This window comes from Synchiropus splendidus, chromosome 2 (genome assembly GCF_027744825.2).
Source record: "Synchiropus splendidus isolate RoL2022-P1 chromosome 2, RoL_Sspl_1.0, whole genome shotgun sequence".
NCBI lineage: Eukaryota > Metazoa > Chordata > Actinopteri > Syngnathiformes > Callionymidae > Synchiropus > Synchiropus splendidus.
The window spans coordinates 31,542,327-31,559,309 of NC_071335.1; the positions used below are offsets into that span (position 1 = coordinate 31,542,327).

General features: G+C 43.1%; 2 protein-coding genes across 3 annotated transcripts; one reads left to right on the plus strand and one right to left on the minus strand.

Moving 5' to 3' along the window:
- Positions 1 to 144: 144 nt before the first annotated feature.
- Positions 145 to 9,528, minus strand: LOC128754918 (very-long-chain enoyl-CoA reductase). Of its 2 annotated transcripts, XM_053857912.1 has the most exons (12): positions 9,439 to 9,528; positions 4,907 to 4,957; positions 2,726 to 2,777; positions 2,393 to 2,437; positions 2,225 to 2,328; positions 1,479 to 1,594; positions 1,285 to 1,390; positions 1,145 to 1,217; positions 1,026 to 1,069; positions 909 to 966; positions 750 to 838; positions 145 to 576 (listed from the first exon to the last, which is right to left on the minus strand). In XM_053857912.1, the coding sequence occupies exons 1-12, from the start codon at positions 9,451 to 9,453 to the stop codon at positions 403 to 405; spliced, it is 927 nt and encodes a 308-aa protein (XP_053713887.1). In that variant the 5' UTR covers positions 9,454 to 9,528; the 3' UTR covers positions 145 to 402. The 2 variants fall into 2 exon arrangements, with proteins under 2 accessions (XP_053713887.1, XP_053713886.1); XM_053857911.1 differs by lacking the exon at positions 9,439 to 9,528 and having other exon boundaries at positions 4,907 to 5,533.
- Positions 9,529 to 11,473: 1,945 nt separating this feature from the next.
- Positions 11,474 to 16,622, plus strand: LOC128753778 (dnaJ homolog subfamily B member 1-like). The gene is made up of 3 exons (XM_053855848.1): positions 11,474 to 11,824; positions 14,637 to 15,235; positions 15,487 to 16,622. The coding sequence occupies exons 1-3, from the start codon at positions 11,614 to 11,616 to the stop codon at positions 15,718 to 15,720; spliced, it is 1,044 nt and encodes a 347-aa protein (XP_053711823.1). The 5' UTR covers positions 11,474 to 11,613; the 3' UTR covers positions 15,721 to 16,622.
- The last annotated feature ends 361 nt before the right edge of the window (positions 16,623 to 16,983 follow it).

Below are 16,983 nucleotides of genomic sequence, written 5' to 3' on the forward strand. Positions count from 1 at the left end.
TACATTTTATGACCGAGCCTCAAGCCGGAGGACATTTGATCAAGCTCCATAAATGCCCTGCTGGTCAGACTTCAGCCAAGACCTGACTGAGGATGTCCTCCAGGACGCTGGAAATAAAACCACTATCCAGATGGTTTTGGTATCTTTTTTTAATAAATTACTCGAGTCAGTCTGAAAAAAAAACGTGGCCATGGATTACATTAGGATCATTGAGAGCAAACATGGCAATTCCAAACCTGAACTACAGTCAGGAGCACATGCTGTTGAACATTGAGTCGAGCAAAGTTAAGCAACACACAAGAAGCAAGATAGACACTGTTGCAGCGACAACAGGTGTGTGGAAGTGGGGCGTTTGTTGAGTCAGTGAGGGTCGGGTTGTGGAAGGCGGCGCCGCGGATGCTTCTACAGGATGAAGGGGAGGATGGGGGAGCGCAGGGGAGGGTAGTCACGGAACTCCTTCAGGTAGCTGCGGTGCTTTCCCTTGGCCCACACCGTCATCTGGATGAAGCCCACAACAGTGAAGAAAGCCACCGGCAGACACTGGGTCATCAGCGTGAAGCCCAGCCAGGAGCCCAGCTGCAGGGGACAGGGAGTCACACGGTCACAAATCATTCATCACTATAAAAAGTGTTGTGCTGATAAACATGATGTGGATTTCTAGCATGACTTTATGTTGAAATAGACGCACAATCTAACACTACAGTGGGAAAAAAAACACAAGAAAATAAGACGGTTTTAAAGAATTTGACCTCATAGGTGTAGTTTGGGCAAGAGACCAGCAGGAAGATCCAGGTGAAGGGGTTCTTGGTTGGGTAGGGGATCTTCCGAGTTTTGGAGCCTGTGTGGAGACGAGAGTGTGATGAACTCCTTCACTTCGATCAGGACTCCTCTGGAACACGAGTTCTCACCTGGCGGACGGAGGTTCCGAAGAGCAACGTGGATGGAGAAGTTTCCAATCTGACAGAACTGAGGAGAACATCATCACATCATTAAAACTGCATGAGAAGTTAGAAGCAGCTTCTCACCAGGAACATGATGAGGGCCAGTCGGATCTGCTGCTCTCCATAAACTAACACAAGACACGAGACGAGAGAGAGTTATCGCGTGAGGCGAACAGCAGAGGGGCGAGTGCGCTGGGACTCACTGGGCGGTGTGTAGAGCGGATGGTTGATGTAGTAGGCCATCCAGGCAGCAAAGCCCCAGTAGTAAGTGCAGTTCTGTGTGATGGAAAACACGGGGTTAAACTCTGACGTACGTGGCCACCCACCTCACACCATCACTCACTTTAAATATGTTGCGCAGCGGCATGGTTCCGTGGGAGAAGCGGTGGACAAACACCGTCTCCAGCAGCCTCTTCACATAGTGGAAAGAGTGACACATACAGGCCAGACTGGGAACAGCACATGCGAGCAGGTGAGCACAGACCCTCTCACTACAGTCATTCAGCGTGTGTGTGCGAGTTAGAGTGAGACACCTACTGTACGACCCAGTGTTTACTTGTAGTGAAGTCATATTTGGGAGCGTAGATTAAAGGAACCCTGAAGTAGAACAACAGGTAGATGACCAGAGGACCTGTGTACTCCGTCATGAAGACCTGGAATGAAGAAACTTGAGGTTTAAAAAGTGCCATAGAAACAGCAATCTTAAGAAAAAAGTCGAGAGTTGTGGTTACAAAACAGATAACATCCCATAATTTTAAGAATTATAAACAAGAAAATATATACTATCATGGATTCATAATTTGGATTTCTGCGATTTTATTCTATTTTATATATTTTGGGCGTTACACTCTGGATTAGGGAACATTTATTACCATAAATAAACCACTTATTTTATATGTATCAGCAACAAATGAGCTTGACTATATTTTACCCTGGACTGACAGTTCAGTCTAAACAACACCATTATTACAGATGATCAACAGTAAAAGGTGAAAATAGTCCTGTGTAAGTTTGTGAAATTATTTTTTTTTCCACTATGAATGTATTTTGTAAACTACAGTTCATATATTCCGCTAGACGGACAGACACTTCACATTATTACAGTTAAACATTCAACCAAAACGTTCTCCGTTATTTAATTTTGCCAGCCTTATGAGATGTCATTGAAAGGGTGTTGAAAAAGTTTGAATAAGAGCAGCAGTAAAAGCCGGGGATCCCAGTGAACACAAGGCAGCGGACAAGCCAACCAGGTCCTGGTTCAGAGGGTTAGCGTCTGCACTCACTTTGACCCAGCTGATCTGAGAGCCCAGGTCTCTGAAGTAGAATGTAGCCGTGGTTCCCACTGGAAGATTCTGCAGAACATCCTCGTCCTTCAGAGACTTTCCCTCTGGGGAGACAAAGCTGGGGCTCGACTGTATGTTCTGAGAATACTGAGGGGAACCTTCACTCACTTGGGTCGAGGCGGATGGACTGACGGGCAGGATACCACTGAGGATCTGTGGAGGACCAGAGATGTAGATGTCAGAACAGTCAATGTTCTCACCATTATGAACATTTCCTTGTTGCTCTCCAGCGTTATTAAAGCCCTTTATTCATTTTATTTTTTAAATCAAAACATATGTTCCAGGTTATCTACATGAGTCTTGAGTCCTTTATGATCACCCAGATGAGAGTTTTGCTCCCCTCACTTTAGAAGCAACTTCCAAAGTGCTTCTAAAGTGTCTCATTCAAATCTGTGTTTTCCCTGCCCTCCACTGGTTGCTAAGCTGGACCGGTTCACTTACGGCTCTTGTGGAACATGGACTTGATCTCCCCGATCGTGGCATTTGGCTCCACCTGAAATGACCAAACCACAGGAGGTGAAGAGGCTGGATCACCAAGTAAAATACAATAACACACGTCTCCTTTCATGACAGATATAAGTGATAAATTTAGCATCAGCTGGACCCACGCAGCTCATGGATGTCAACTATTCCAGAGCCAGTATTAGGGTGACGCAGAGCGTCCACACACACACACAGATTCACAGCCAAAGTGGATGACCTTGTGCCAGTCTGCCAGCAACGGCTGCTCCCAAATATAAACACAATGGCACGGAAATTGAGAAACAAGTGTTTTTCCTGGCAGCACTCAAACGCATGTCATCCCACCCAGAGCTAACATTTGTATGAGAAGTCTTCTGTCTGCCTCGGAGCAAAAAAGCTTTGCTTCAACTGAGATACATTCACGTCGAGTTTGGAAAAAATATGAATCACAAAACACACAAGTTTGATACACCAATTCCAATCTCTATCCGGTCTAGAATTTCGCTAAAGAGAAGGGCCACCAAGACGCTCTGCTTCCCACACGAAAACCTGAGACTGATGTCAGAGACTCAACTTTTTAACACTTGCAATGGTCGCAGCTGATGGGATTTGACATGGCCGTCAAAAAACAACATAGACCTGACATCACAGCGCCTCCCACAGGACGGGAGTCATCTACAGCAAGAGCTAGATGAACATCTCAGGTACCTAGCATCCATCCATCCATTCACAATAGATGGATGGATGGGTGGGTGGAAGCGCAAAGCAGAAGAATGAAACAGGGCAGGGAATGGTAATGATTTAAAAAAGTAATAATAATTTAAAAATATATAAATAAACACTGTGGTTGATTATCAAAATGAATAATATGGTTGTTGAAGAGAAAATTCAATATCTATAAACAAACAAAGACTATGAACACAGTACCAGTAAAAATGAACGAGATAATATATTGACATATTGACATTACAAAATAGTAATCAAACTGTCACCATTACACACTTTATGATAAGTTTTGTGCTCAAAAATATGACTTTTTTTCTTTTTACAAGCACCAAATGTGCTTCCAGGAATGAAGATAATAAATTATTGCTTTCTGTGATTCATGTAGCTTCATAAATGTCCATGAACATTTTATATACATAATAATTCAATCTAGTGAAATTGACATTTACAGCCAAATCACCTTTAATTCAGAGTTTCATGGCCTTTCCCAGGACAGCTTGACCCCGCAGCAGTAAAGGTTTCCAACTCCGATCATCTTACTTCTGTTCATGTGGGCTCGAAGACAACGCACCATTTTCAGCACGATGACTTCAGTGGGACAGCCTCTATGTGAACCCTCAGCCCCCCCGGCAGCACCACATGATAGGCCTAATACTTCAATAAGTGTTAGACGGCATGTGTGTTTCTGGACCGTGTCCAGCTCCTTCCATTAACACCCTCACAGTATTCTTCAGTATTTCCCCACTGCATTATGAGTCGGAAGTGTGAACATAAAGTTGAACCTGTTTACCGGCACTTGAAGGAACAAGCTTGCTTTTCCTTGCAGTGGGACGGCGAGCAACTGCTGAGCAACAATATTCAACTGTCCCTGCCACACTTGAGTGCTCACATGTGAAGCACACATTCAAAACAAGTGATACGATTTCTTATTTTGACAGTTAAACAACAAATAAATATTTGACAAGAGTTGCGTCATGATGAACTACATTTCCTCTGAGCAGTGACTCCTGCTGTGCTCCGAAGTGGTTATTGGATATTTTTATGTCTGGCATTTAATTCACACTTGATATGAACATTGCGACACCAAGCATCACTCATAAATTACAAGTGTATTTGAGAACATGAAATCCTGTTTTCCTAAAGTGGCGCTTTAAACGGACTAAACAACGCAGTTACCATATTTATGTCAAAGCTTTACCAGTGCGATGTATGTGTTCCATTTCAGAGACATCGGTTGCCAGGCAGCACCACAGAAATAGGTGTGAAACATTGCATCAGTATTAACTCATGTGACTTGGGGAGACAAATGTCAGGCGACCAAGCCGATGTTCTAGAGAAGTCAGAGACAGTTGCTGCAGACATCACAGGATGCCGGGTCAGAACATTTGTTCACTCAACTTTGGGTGGATTCAGACAGAAAACCGAAGCGCTTACCTTGTCGAGGAAACACAGCTTGTCCTTGGTCTTGGCATCCAGAATCTCCACCTCAAAGAAAACAACAGCTTTCTTAGTTTTCTTGGCTTGTTTTCGTTTAACAGGTGTCGGCGTGAACACAGGTGCGGCTAGCGCCGCGACCGCTCCGTTAGCTGCCTTTTTACTAGTGGCCTCGAGCGCCAGGGCATCCATGTCCACAGACCTCCTCCAGTCCTCCCTTGCTGTCGGTGGTCTCAACCCCCGGACCGTCTACCTGGATGTGATTTCCGAGCGAGCGTTAAAGGAGCGGGGCTGCACTTGGCTCTGAGCGCGGCCCCTCCCTCTTCCTTCTCGTCTTCAGTCCTTCACTTCTGGTCCTTTATTTAACAGGCAGGGACCCCCGGAGAACAGATCTATGCCACATGTGTGTACACAGTTGCGTACACAGGAATGTCCAGCATGCCGCGCCACAAACGCTCCACTGTAGATCATCTGCACGCTCCTCAAGCCCTCCAGGCTCCATTTCAGCGTGGCACCCACTTAGTTCTGAAATGCAGCAGCTTCCTAAAACAGATACCCGCTGACCTCTGACACCACTAAGTGGCCAAAAGGAGTGAAGTTATAACAGCAAACAACACACCCTTTCCTAGTTTGACCCCATCGCTTCCTCCGCTAGCAGCTAAATATAATCATCGGCTGCAAACTCTGCATAACTAACCATTTTAGCCGCGGTCCCCCCCCCCCACCCTGGTCATCCTATTTAGTGATGTCATGGGATCTCTATTAATTTTCAGCCATCCAGTCTGCTAACATGCCTTTGGAGCACCACAGCATCAGGTGGTGGTCCTTGTCCATCAGTGACTATTTCCATGCTCCGCTTTAGCTCCAGCGCAGTGTCAGAGCATCACACCATGTCTCAGAAGCAACCGCCTCCCGCACCTACGGAGATGCCTTTTCCTGGGCGATAATAGTCCACACGCTGAAAGCTTAGTCGGGCATTCCCCTGAAACACCCCTCCCACCCGCCACCCCTCACTTACGCTAATGACCATCAGTCTGGAAAACCCATTTTGTAAAGCGGATGGGACGCGAAGCAGCAACTGGTCAAACCCATTTGTCATTGAACTTGGCCCAGCTTGTGCCCTACTAAGGCACTCGACACCGGTAAGCTCTCGACTTAAATGAACATGCAAATGGAGCAAGAACAAAAAGTTAAACGTTCCTTCTATATATTCTTAACTGCTGAACCAAAAGTCTATTTTTATTTGTTTTTTTTTTAATGTAAAAAAAAAAAATAATCGTAAAATGTGTAGTTTTTATCAATTCAAAATACAACTGTATAAAAAATAAATGCATTAAATTACAATATATTAGGTCGCTGATGAAAGAATGTTTGATGTGAGATTGAAATAAACATTCATTCATCCATTCATTCAGGACAGAACATAACATGGCACTTACTGTCACACAATACTCTGTAGTCTTCACAATAAGAGCTATAAAAACAAGCGTTCTACTTGGATTAGCTGGATTTATTACGCTGATTCCTTGTGAAATCTGTGTTAACTCTTTATTATTCTTTAACTATTCTGGTTTTGAAATGATTTAAAACACAGACACTTTTGGACAAAACATTCTTAGTCTGTCCAGCAGGCGTGCTGCGAATGGCCAATGGAAATCGGTACAGATATAAAGTTGTTTTTGCGGGCGGAAACAAACATGCAAATTAGCAAAAATGTGAAAAATTAATACGTGGGTAGGACCAGCAACCAACAGGAAGAGAAAACATCTGTGGTCAGAACAACAATTACAATCTGAGACCAGAAAAGCATAGGAACATTTCAGCTTAAACAAGTGGAAGACCTGGAAAGGCCCGTATTCAAGGCGGACTTGCATTTCAAAGTGCTACATCAGTGATGCAAGCGCGTGGAAAGTGCATGCACGTTGGACATGCTGCTCATGCTAATGCCGCGCTAATGACAAAATAATTACACATTTGTCCAAATGCTAATAAGTACAGACACTATTGTTCCGTGTTTGCAACAGCATGTGTCTGACTGATTTCGTGCTGTAACATGTCTGGTTTTAACGTTACTAAAATACAAACAGGAGACAAAATGTAAGTAATAGAGAATGACTGCGGCCTATATTTAGAGGGAACTCGGTTCATTCTGTTGCCTCACTTAGTTCATTCACACCATTAAGGATTTCATGTATATCAATCAGCAAAGTCGGTCATGTGACACTGCACCCAAGGGGTTTTGGAAATTAAATCCATCATGCTTTGCCAGTCGTATCCCCTGCCACCGTACCTCCCCCAGCTGCTCTATATAAAGCTCCCACTGGCAGCCTCAGTCCGTCCTGGCGAGGTAGGCCCAGGAACCAAGCGCCAGGCGTGAGGAAATTTCAAGTTATCAAACATGGAGTTTCACTGTGGTAAGAATAGCCCTGCCTGCTTCGCATGCTCTCGTGAATTTTTTATCTTGAATTTTGAGGGGGAAAAACAAATTTGCTTGACTGTTGGTGCATGAACATATCAAGTGCTGAGGGAGCAGACACAGCTCTCTGATGTGCTCCACAACTAATTCAGACAGTCAATGTAGGAAGGGGACGATTAAAAATGAAGACGTAGGAACAATGGAAAGGTTTTTAAAGCCTTAAGGCTGAAGTCACATTTGGGAGGTTTTACTCAGCATTTCTGCCATTGAAAGTGAAAACTCAACAAATCCATTAGCAGCTAACTGATGTGGCTCCGGAACCACTGGGACAACTATTTAAACCACATTGTGATCTATTACAATTAGTGGTGGGACTTTAATGAGTTCATTGTGATTTAATAATTAATCATAATGAACACGTTAAAATATTTGTTCGTTTTATTTTAATTGAATTTAATTGAACAGTTTACTCTCCAGACAACAGGGAACCTTTGTCAGTGCAGAAGATCCTGGTCCACTGATCCCACTGATGCACAAGACACGTGGCAGCTAGGATGATAACAACAATAACAAACATGGAAGAATCCCTGAACAAAAGCAGAGAGTTTGCTTTTGTTCAGGGATGTTTTTCACTACACAATGGCCAGGGTTTCCACTACTCTGAATGGACTTGAAATTCTTATAACATTCAAATTCTTATCCAAATATTTTCAAGACATTAAAAGAGTCTTAGTTTAAATAAGGTGATATAAAAACTTGAATATAGACACCATCTTGATTTATTGTGCTATTGTCAAACTGATGCAAAATAAACAATATTTTGTCGTTTAAATGTATGTATGGGTCCATTATTTGATTCAGTAATATAGCAAATTCATTCAAATTGAAAAATGTGGCTTCTTGTGGCAAATTTTCTTATTCGATTAAACCACAAAATTCTCTAACAAATGAGATTTTTTTTTTCATTCAATCCCACCCCTGATTAAAATGTTAAGTTTCTCCAAAACCTGGACACATCATATGTAGATATATGATTAGTGTTTATGACAACATACATACATTCATCTAGTGACTATTTACTGTACAAAATATGTAAAGTAGCTGTTAAAATGAACACAATTTGTCTCTGTCAGACATTATAATACAGTTTCAGAGAAGCATGACGCAAGACACGTATTGAGTCATACATTATCAAACGAAGGGGCCCACACAAACGCATTAAGTCATAAATATGAAACTTTGAACCGATTTTTGCTCAGATACACGTTGCATGCTGCCCTTTGGTGAACCTCCATAAAATACTGTTGGACGAAAAAAAGACTTAAATCAAAACATATGACAAATATCTCTGGAATAGGTTCAAAAACATCTTCACATATTATTAGAAACTTTAGATAATGCATGAACTCATAATCACCATTTAACCTTCGATGCGTGGGCCCATTTTAACACACTACTTTCTGCTGTTGAACTGATTCCACACATATTCAAGTGCTGTTTCACTTCTTCCAGGTTGCAAACTCCCCCAAGAAGCCAGTGCAGGTTAGATAGGTTTCAGTCGGGCTGCTTCAAATCCTGTTGGGTCGGTTTTGTAGGTGAGATAACCACTGTCAGTTGCGCAACGGTGTCAATGCAGACGAAGCAAAGTCGTTTGAAGAACACGCTCAGGGTTGTTTTAACGAAACTCCACAGCCAGAAGACGCTGAACTTCAACAGATGAATGACAGGGCCGGGGTTGTCGTAACTCACACTGGCCACAGACAGCGCTGTTGCAGGGACTCAACTACGAATACAGCCGTTTATATTTGTCTCACATCATGAAAACTAAGGAAATCAGTTCATTCCTGATCGACTAAGTCCAAACGGCAAACGCACGACAACAATGAGAAGAACGAATAGCACTATGAGACGGCGATTTCCGCGCACGCGAGGCCACAAAGCTGCGGTCATTGTCGCCTGCTCTGACAGCAGAGTGTGGACAGTAGCTTCGAGCCTTTACAATGGGAGAAACGGTGCGTGGCAACGCTACATGGCTCGCATGGCTGCGGCGCTACAGTCGCAACAACTACACCCCTATGCTCCATTCATGGTTTTGAGTTTCACAGACACCACTCACCTCGTAGTGCTTCATCTTGACAGTTTGGAGTCTTTCCTAGTTGGCTGTATGAGTGACGGTCCGGCATCCAATCACCGCGGCGATAAATTGCTGGTGAGATGGAGTGGGCGGGACTTCACTTTCCGCACGGCCAATTGCAACTGCAGCCACTTGAGCAGACTAGAGTGTCTGCGATTCAGCCAATGAGAGAAGAGCAAACTGAAACGCTGACCTAATTGGATTTGCTGAGTTCCAGCAGACTCTGTCCCTATTATTATTGTTATTAACTATAGTTACATGTTTATCGCCTTCTAATCCTGACTGTAGAACGGTGGTGTTGAAGGGAAACCGAGGAGGAGCCTTTCTCCATGTTTCATCCTGAGCGCAGACGTGTTCCTTCCTTATCATCAGAATAAGTTTTTTTGTTTGTTTTTTTTGTTTTGAAGTCAATTAAATTATTTAAAAAATGACTCTGCATAGTCGATCATCTTTTTGGTATTGATCATTCACTGGAAGAGGGAAATGACAGCTGAAAAGTTAATGACAAATTCAATTCATTCACATAATGGTGTGTGTGTGTGTGTGTTTATTTTTTTCATGAACAAAATGAAATCCTTGCAACTACCTCACCCTTGCCTCCTCCTGTCAATGGTTGGTTCCTAATGCACTGTGATCCATCCCTGTCTTTGCTCGGTGACAGATTATCTTGTGGCCACCTGCTTGGATTTTCAGCACGTTATTCTACGTTGATGTTTACTGGACTCTAGTCCATTAGAAACCTTTGCCTGCTAGTCCTCCAAGATCATTTTATATTTGACCCTGTTGATCTCAACGTGGCTTCTTGGTGGAACTTACTGTTTACTTTACTTGCTGTAATGTTTCAAAACCCTGCTGTTGTTACCACCAAGAGATTAAGTGAAATATCATTGATTTAACGGCTCTCAGAACTCTCATTTGAATCTCTTGCTGAAACTCTTTTGTCACAGACCATAGCTGTCAGTCATTTCCAAGATAAAATGAATAAAATAAAATAAACTTCATGAGGTTTGTTTAGCTTACTATTCTAAATAATAATCAATAATTCTCTTTGAAAAGAATATTTTGTGAAAATAATATAACTATTATTGGGGTCTGCTGGGACTCAACGTCCACACACATAAATATTTCCTCCAGGTGACGTCAAAATATACAAATAGATAAGCAATTTTATTCCATATTTCGGGTCACACTGTTGGTTTTTCTCATTTACATACATACATATATTGTCAGTTAACCAGCACTCAGTCCAGTTCAGGGTTGCGGGGAGTGCTGGAACGTATCCCAGCGATGAGTGGGCAAGACACACACACCTCTCTCTCTCTCACACACACACACATCTAGAGGAAGCTTTTGAGTGTCCAATTTACAGCATGTCTTTACCTCTGTTCTCCAACTCCAGCCTTTTGAAACAGTAATGTTTCATTTTTCTGTTCATATATATACCTGTATATATATGTATATTTTAATTTAAAGCTTTGCTTTTTTATCTTCTCTTATCATGTTCAATCTCTTTTATTGCACCCTGGCAATCATTCCCAGCAACTCCACCTAGCTTTTGCTTTGTTCTTCACTTCCCATGATGGTGGTACATTTTTAAGTGTATAGAACAATCTAAATATGCACTATTAGTGTCTGATCGGATTATGAAGAAAGCATCATCATATTGTTTTATACATGATGAATGTGGATTAAAAAGATTTAATTGAAAAAAATCTAATGAAAACTCAAAATAAGTGCATTATTTACAATTTATACAAAGTAAACAACAAGTTATTGAACATTGTCATGGGAGAGGTGTGTATAACGGTCTTTGAAGAGATCAATCTTGAATTGAATTCACTTTGAATTTAAATGACTGTAAGACAGTTTCTTACACACTAAAATACAATTTGCATGCCGCATCTCGCCTAACGTTTTACTTTTGTGTGTAGAAAACAGGACCGTTTTTTTCCAACACTGACCGTCTGTACAGTAGGCTCAGGGATGACGACGGAGTGGGCGGTGGCTATGTGACGTCACAGGCAGCCTGCTGGAGCTGGTTGTAGAAAACTCTGGAAGTTTCCACAACTAATATAAAATATCTGGGCGGGAGTCGGGCCGCCAAACCAGTCAGCAACTGCGCTCCGAGGAAGAGTCACTTCTGCCCAGGACGTCGACATGGGGAAAGACTACTACGACATTTTGGGGATTAAGAAAGGCGCGTCAGAGGACGACATCAAGAAGGCGTATCGCAAGCAGGCGCTGCGGTATCACCCCGACAAGAACAAGTCGCCAGGAGCCGAGGATACATTCAAGGAAGTCGCCGAAGCCTACGACGTTTTGAGCGACCCGAAGAAGAAAGACATATACGACCGCTACGGCGAAGAAGGTAAGAGGCACTCGCTTTTAATACCGAGAACCACATGAGAGTTTGAACTCTCTGTCATGGCGCCGCCTCCGCCTCGTCCTTCAAGTGCAACTGGAACCACAGTCAGAAGGCGAGGTTGTGCGAGCTGTAGCCTGCGAAATATGCTCATGTTTACACAAGACTTAAGCACCGGAGAGAAGAGGTCGAACCCCGGCGGAGATGACAGCCGGAAGGGGCGTGGATTCACCCATGTGCTGTGTGGATGTTTCGCTCATGTTGTCATCACTGCTTTTAGAGCTGGACTCCGGTTCAGGGGTGATCCCTGTTTCAGGGTTCATAAAATATTGAATGTGTCTCAAGCGCAGTCGTCTAAAGTAGTGAAGGTGAGGTAACAATCTTAATAATAAACACTGCTGTTCGTGAGGTTTATAGTTACGTAAGAAGGCCTTAGTCCACTAGATAGCGCCATTGTCTCGTCCGATGTCTATTTCAACTTCAGACTCAAAATGCTCAATTATTAATAGCAATTCATGTTCTTACAATGGGGGCAGTTGTTATTATAATTATTCATGTCGAAACACAATCATTGCTACTATGGATATTCTACAGGTACATATACATATGTTTTAATTATGTTCATATTTGTTTATACAGTGGAACCTCGGTTTTGGAACGTCCCGGACTTTGAACAAATCGGAGTTCCAGATTTTTTTTTGCTTCTGATTTCGAACATAAATCCAGAACTCGAACGTCCCCGAAAAAAGCCGGAAAAAACGTGCGCGGACCGATCAGCTGACCCACGTCGCGCTCTGTTATTGTGTATAACGCAGCCTCTGTATGCAGACGTGTCCCGTTAGCTACATTTACTGACTGTTTTTTCTTTATATTGAGGTGTAAAACCTTTCCTGTCTCCGCACTGGACCGAGTGTCACAGGGGAGGTGCTCGCTCTCCACACCTCCGAGGCTGGAGCGCTCACTCCAGGGTTTGATGTCCTGTTGTGGGCTGGAGCTGGGACAGGGATGAGGCGAGTCTGGGACAGAGCGTTACTTGGTTTATGACTTTGTCACAGCCAAACTGCACAGAAGCGCACATTCAGAGCTGGACACGCACCGGGCACCTCTTCACTTCTGGAGAGACGTCACTCACTCGGCAACCCCTCCCACATGCAGCGGCCACACACATAGAGGAACAGCGCACCTGCAGCAGACACTCTACATTCACTCCTACAAATGCATTATTTCTTTTTCCATTTATTGTAATGGGGAAAATCGATTCAGATTTCGAACAAATCGCTTCTCGAACGGCCGTCTGGAACGGATTGTGGTCGAGAACTGAGCTACCACTGTATATTGGAATGTCCACATGAAAACCTGAAGAATTGGCTACATTCTAATCTTTTGGCCCGTTCTGTGAAAAAAAAAAAGTTATTCTATGGGCAAACGTCACAAGTATTATTATTTTTTTGAGAATGATTCTTTTGTACGCCATTTGCTTTTCCTGGTCTACAGTGGCCTGTGTGTACCATTTCAACTGTTTTACACAGACACATGTGGTAAACACTGACTTTAATAGTGCCTTTACATGTCATGTCAGTGCAAGACCTTTGCTCATGTAACACGTAACCTGAAGATTATATTATGTTATTGCTGTTCCATATTTCTTATTATTATTATCATTACTTTTAATAGAATATGAATTAATTGCTTGAGTATTCCCTACAAAATCTCAATGTATTCTGGGCCTCTTTACCCAAGCTGCTGCCCGCTCAACTTGATCTCTGATAAGCAGTGGAAAAAATTGTAGCAGGACATTTTCTGACTTTCTACTTATGACCTTGTTTCATTCTGTCTACTTACAAAGTTGTAATTTGTCAGTTGTGAAACCCATTTATTGTATCATATGTCATATTATTGTGGATGAAACCGTGACCTGTAACCTTTCATTGAGCCTTAAAAAGCCCCATTCTGTCTAAAAGTCTGAAAGAATAGCAAACATCAGTTTTAAGGCTGGTATATTTATTTTTACTCTCCAGTCTTTTCACAGGGTTTTGACGGCATTTACTGCAACAACGCTTTTCTTCGATTCACAAAACCACAGTTTGATGTTGATGTGTTAAAATATCACTGCTGTTTTGGTCAAAGACTTGTATGTTTTATCACCCCAGTGTATATTCCGTGGCTGGTTCGGGCAAAACCATTTAAAGAATGTATTCAATGACAACATTTCTGACACTTAAAATTATTCATTTGTAGCATTTTGAAACATCAACTATTTAGCGTGTGCATATGTACTGTGATGATGAGTTCATGCGGTTCAGACTGGATTTATTACTTCCTGTCAGGGTGCCAGTCTGCATCTTCTCTTTTCAGATATAAGTTGACTAATAAGTGAACTCTTGTGACTGAACCTCTCTATGCTGAATTCAGCCAAAATGCATAACTGTATTCAGGGTCATATTGGAACTTTGTTTAACTTCCTCATCTTTTTCTACTGTGCAATTTTGGCTTTCCCCCTCAGTATCACACAAGATCTGCTGCAACAGTATGAGCACATCTGCTTGTGACAATGTTTGTGGAAACAGTTTCTCGACGAATGTTTGCCTAGTTGAGTAGAACAGCGGTTGCCAGTTCAGCATGACTTTGTGCCGCGAGCCTCTGTTGCTGCCTGCAACCCAAACTAGTCTGTATGTGCCCAACTACAGTGTAAATGAGTAAATATAAGGATTTTGTTGTATTTCTCCTACTGTAATATAACCATCAAATCCTATTTTGTGTATTTGGGTTAAATATACTGCAGTCCGATTGACCTCTTGATGTTTGCTTTCCACTTCAGGTCTGAAAGGTGGAGGTCCCTCAGGAGGTGGTGCAGGAGGCCCCGGCAACTTCAGTTACACCTTCCAAGGAGACCCTCATGTCATCTTCTCCGAATTCTTCGGCGGGCGGAATCCTTTTGAACAGTTCTTTGGTGGCCGCAATGGTGGCAACTACGAAGACATGGAGACTGATGATCCTTTTGCCAGTTTTGCAATGGGAGGAAGCAAGATGGGAGGGTTCCCCCGCTCCTTCAGCTCTGGCATGGGCGGGATGGGTGGCCACACCAGCGTTGTCAAGAAGGAACAAGACCCTCCTGTTGTGCACGACCTGAAGGTGTCGCTGGAGGAGATTCTTTCCGGCTGCACGAAGAAAATGAAGATCTCCCGTAAGCGCTTGAACCCTGACGGGCAGTCGCTTCGGCGGGAAGATAAGATCCTGGAAGTGCAGATTAAGAAGGGGTGGAAAGAGGGCACCAAAATCACCTTTCCCAAAGAGGGGGATGAGACCCCCAGGAACATTCCTGCCGATGTTGTCTTTGTGCTGAAGGACAAGCCTCATCCTGTGTTCAAGCGCGACAATTCTGACATCGTCTACACGGCCAAGATCTCACTGCGAGACGTAAGTCGACTGGATACAGTCAGCCCCGGCCAGTTATAGTGTTTCAAGTTTTTTCAACAATTCAAATGAATGCTATTGTTGGAAATATTGTCAGGTGTGAAAAAATATCCGTACAGCACCTCCAATGTGGTATCAATATTGAATCCTTTAAAATGAAAAATCCAGAGTTAGGAACTTCCACACCTCCATTAGAGGTGAAGACTGGTTATGTTGCAATAACTAATCGTAATTCATCTCTTCTCTCTTCTTAGGCCTTGTGTGGCTGCACAGTCTCCGCCCCCACGCTCGACGGCCGGACCGTGACCGTGTCCGTCACTGACATCGTGCAGCCGGGAATGAGGCGCTACATCAACGGCGAGGGCCTTCCATATCCGAAACGACCCGACCGCCGAGGTGACCTTATCGTGGAGTTTGAGGTCAAGTTTCCAGAGAGGCTAAGCCAGAGTGCCCGGGAGACCATCGCCAACGCCCTCCCGCGGACTTGAAATCTGATGAAACGGACCTCCGGAGCAGTTGTTGCTCTTTCCTGCCAAGCTTCATTTGATCCCCCCCAATCAACAAAATGGGACCTGATGTGATATAAACAGCACCATATTGTAAAAAGTTCACCCAAGATCTGTTCTTCCCATTTCAAAAGGTGATAAGTCAGCAGCAGGGTTAGTGGAATCCTACACAAAGTATATTTTTTTAAAGTCTCAGAGACTCTTCTGCAGCTGTACACAGGGCTGAGATTGAAAGGGGCAGGAGGCGCCGCAGGCACAAGTGTCATACACTATAAATAACTATTATGTGAGCTTGTTCTCTGAGATATATATATATATACATATATATTTTGGTACATAATATATTGGCTAAATATACAATCCCGTGGTGGATGCAACATTTCTGTCATCAGTCAGTGGGACTTATACTGTGGCTATGCTAGCAGCCTCAGGAGCTCGTGTTGTTTTGTAAGCGTGGAACACATCTGTGCATTAACTAGTGCTAAAGTCACACATTCCTTTTCATGGTGCTATAAGTCCATTGTTGATGCAGAGAAAAGCGTCCTTTTTGATCTTGAGCTAGACTCACTTTATACTTGTAAGATCTGAGAAGTCCTGAAATGGTCCATGCTTCTTACCCTGTTTTCATCCTCAATGACCCGCTGCTGTTATTGTATTACATGAAGAGATGTATCCTTTATAAATGTCACACCGATGCTGTGGTTCGCACTTTCTAGGTCTTTCCAGATCCCGCTTCAACCTGAGCGTGACAGAATGGCAATATTTTTTGTAAAGAAAACCCCCAAAAAACATGAGTTATATTTGTATTAAACGTGTGTTCAAAGAGAAACGTTGACAATCCTGTTTGTCAAAATGTGTGTGGGTTTGTGAATAAATGGTGAAGAGAAATGGATGTATAAAGACTTCCCATCTTTTTTTCCAGACGAGGAACCATGAGACATGGATGGATGGATGGATGGATAGACTTTCACAGTAGCTTAAGATGTGTGCTTCATGTTTATGTTCTAACAGGAGTATTGTCGCTATGCTTTTAGAAGCCGTTATATATATATATATATATATATGATTTGAGGGCAGTAAACCTGGTGCCATGAGCAGCACAGAAAAAGTCTTCTTCTCCAGCTCTGGTAAGAAAAAACAAGGTCATATCGTGTACATCAGCCTCGTGGCTCTTCATACCTGCCACAGTCAGCAGACAGCCCCACTTGCACCCGCCGGCCTGTGGGTTTGATGCAGCAGCCAAGT

What these genes read in the sequence shown, in the direction of transcription:
- LOC128753778 (XM_053855848.1), top strand. Translation starts at nt 11,614, where the DNA reads ATGGGGAAAGACTACTACGACATTTTGGGGATTAAGAAAGGCGCGTCA. An exon ending in CGACCGCTACGGCGAAGAAG is followed by an intron (nt 11,825 to 14,636) that starts GTAAGAGGCACT and finishes TTTCCACTTCAG; the next exon opens with GTCTGAAAGGTGGAGGTCCC. An exon ending in CCAAGATCTCACTGCGAGAC is followed by an intron (nt 15,236 to 15,486) that starts GTAAGTCGACTG and finishes CTCTCTTCTTAG; the next exon opens with GCCTTGTGTGGCTGCACAGT.
- LOC128754918 (XM_053857911.1), bottom strand. Translation starts at nt 5,098, where the DNA reads ATGGATGCCCTGGCGCTCGAGGCCACTAGTAAAAAGGCAGCTAACGGA. An exon ending in TCCGCTCTACACACCGCCCA is followed by an intron (nt 1,070 to 1,144) that starts GTGAGTCCCAGC and finishes GTCTTGTGTTAG; the next exon opens with TTTATGGAGAGCAGCAGATC. An exon ending in GCCCAAACTACACCTATGAG is followed by an intron (nt 577 to 749) that starts GTCAAATTCTTT and finishes TGTCCCCTGCAG; the next exon opens with CTGGGCTCCTGGCTGGGCTT.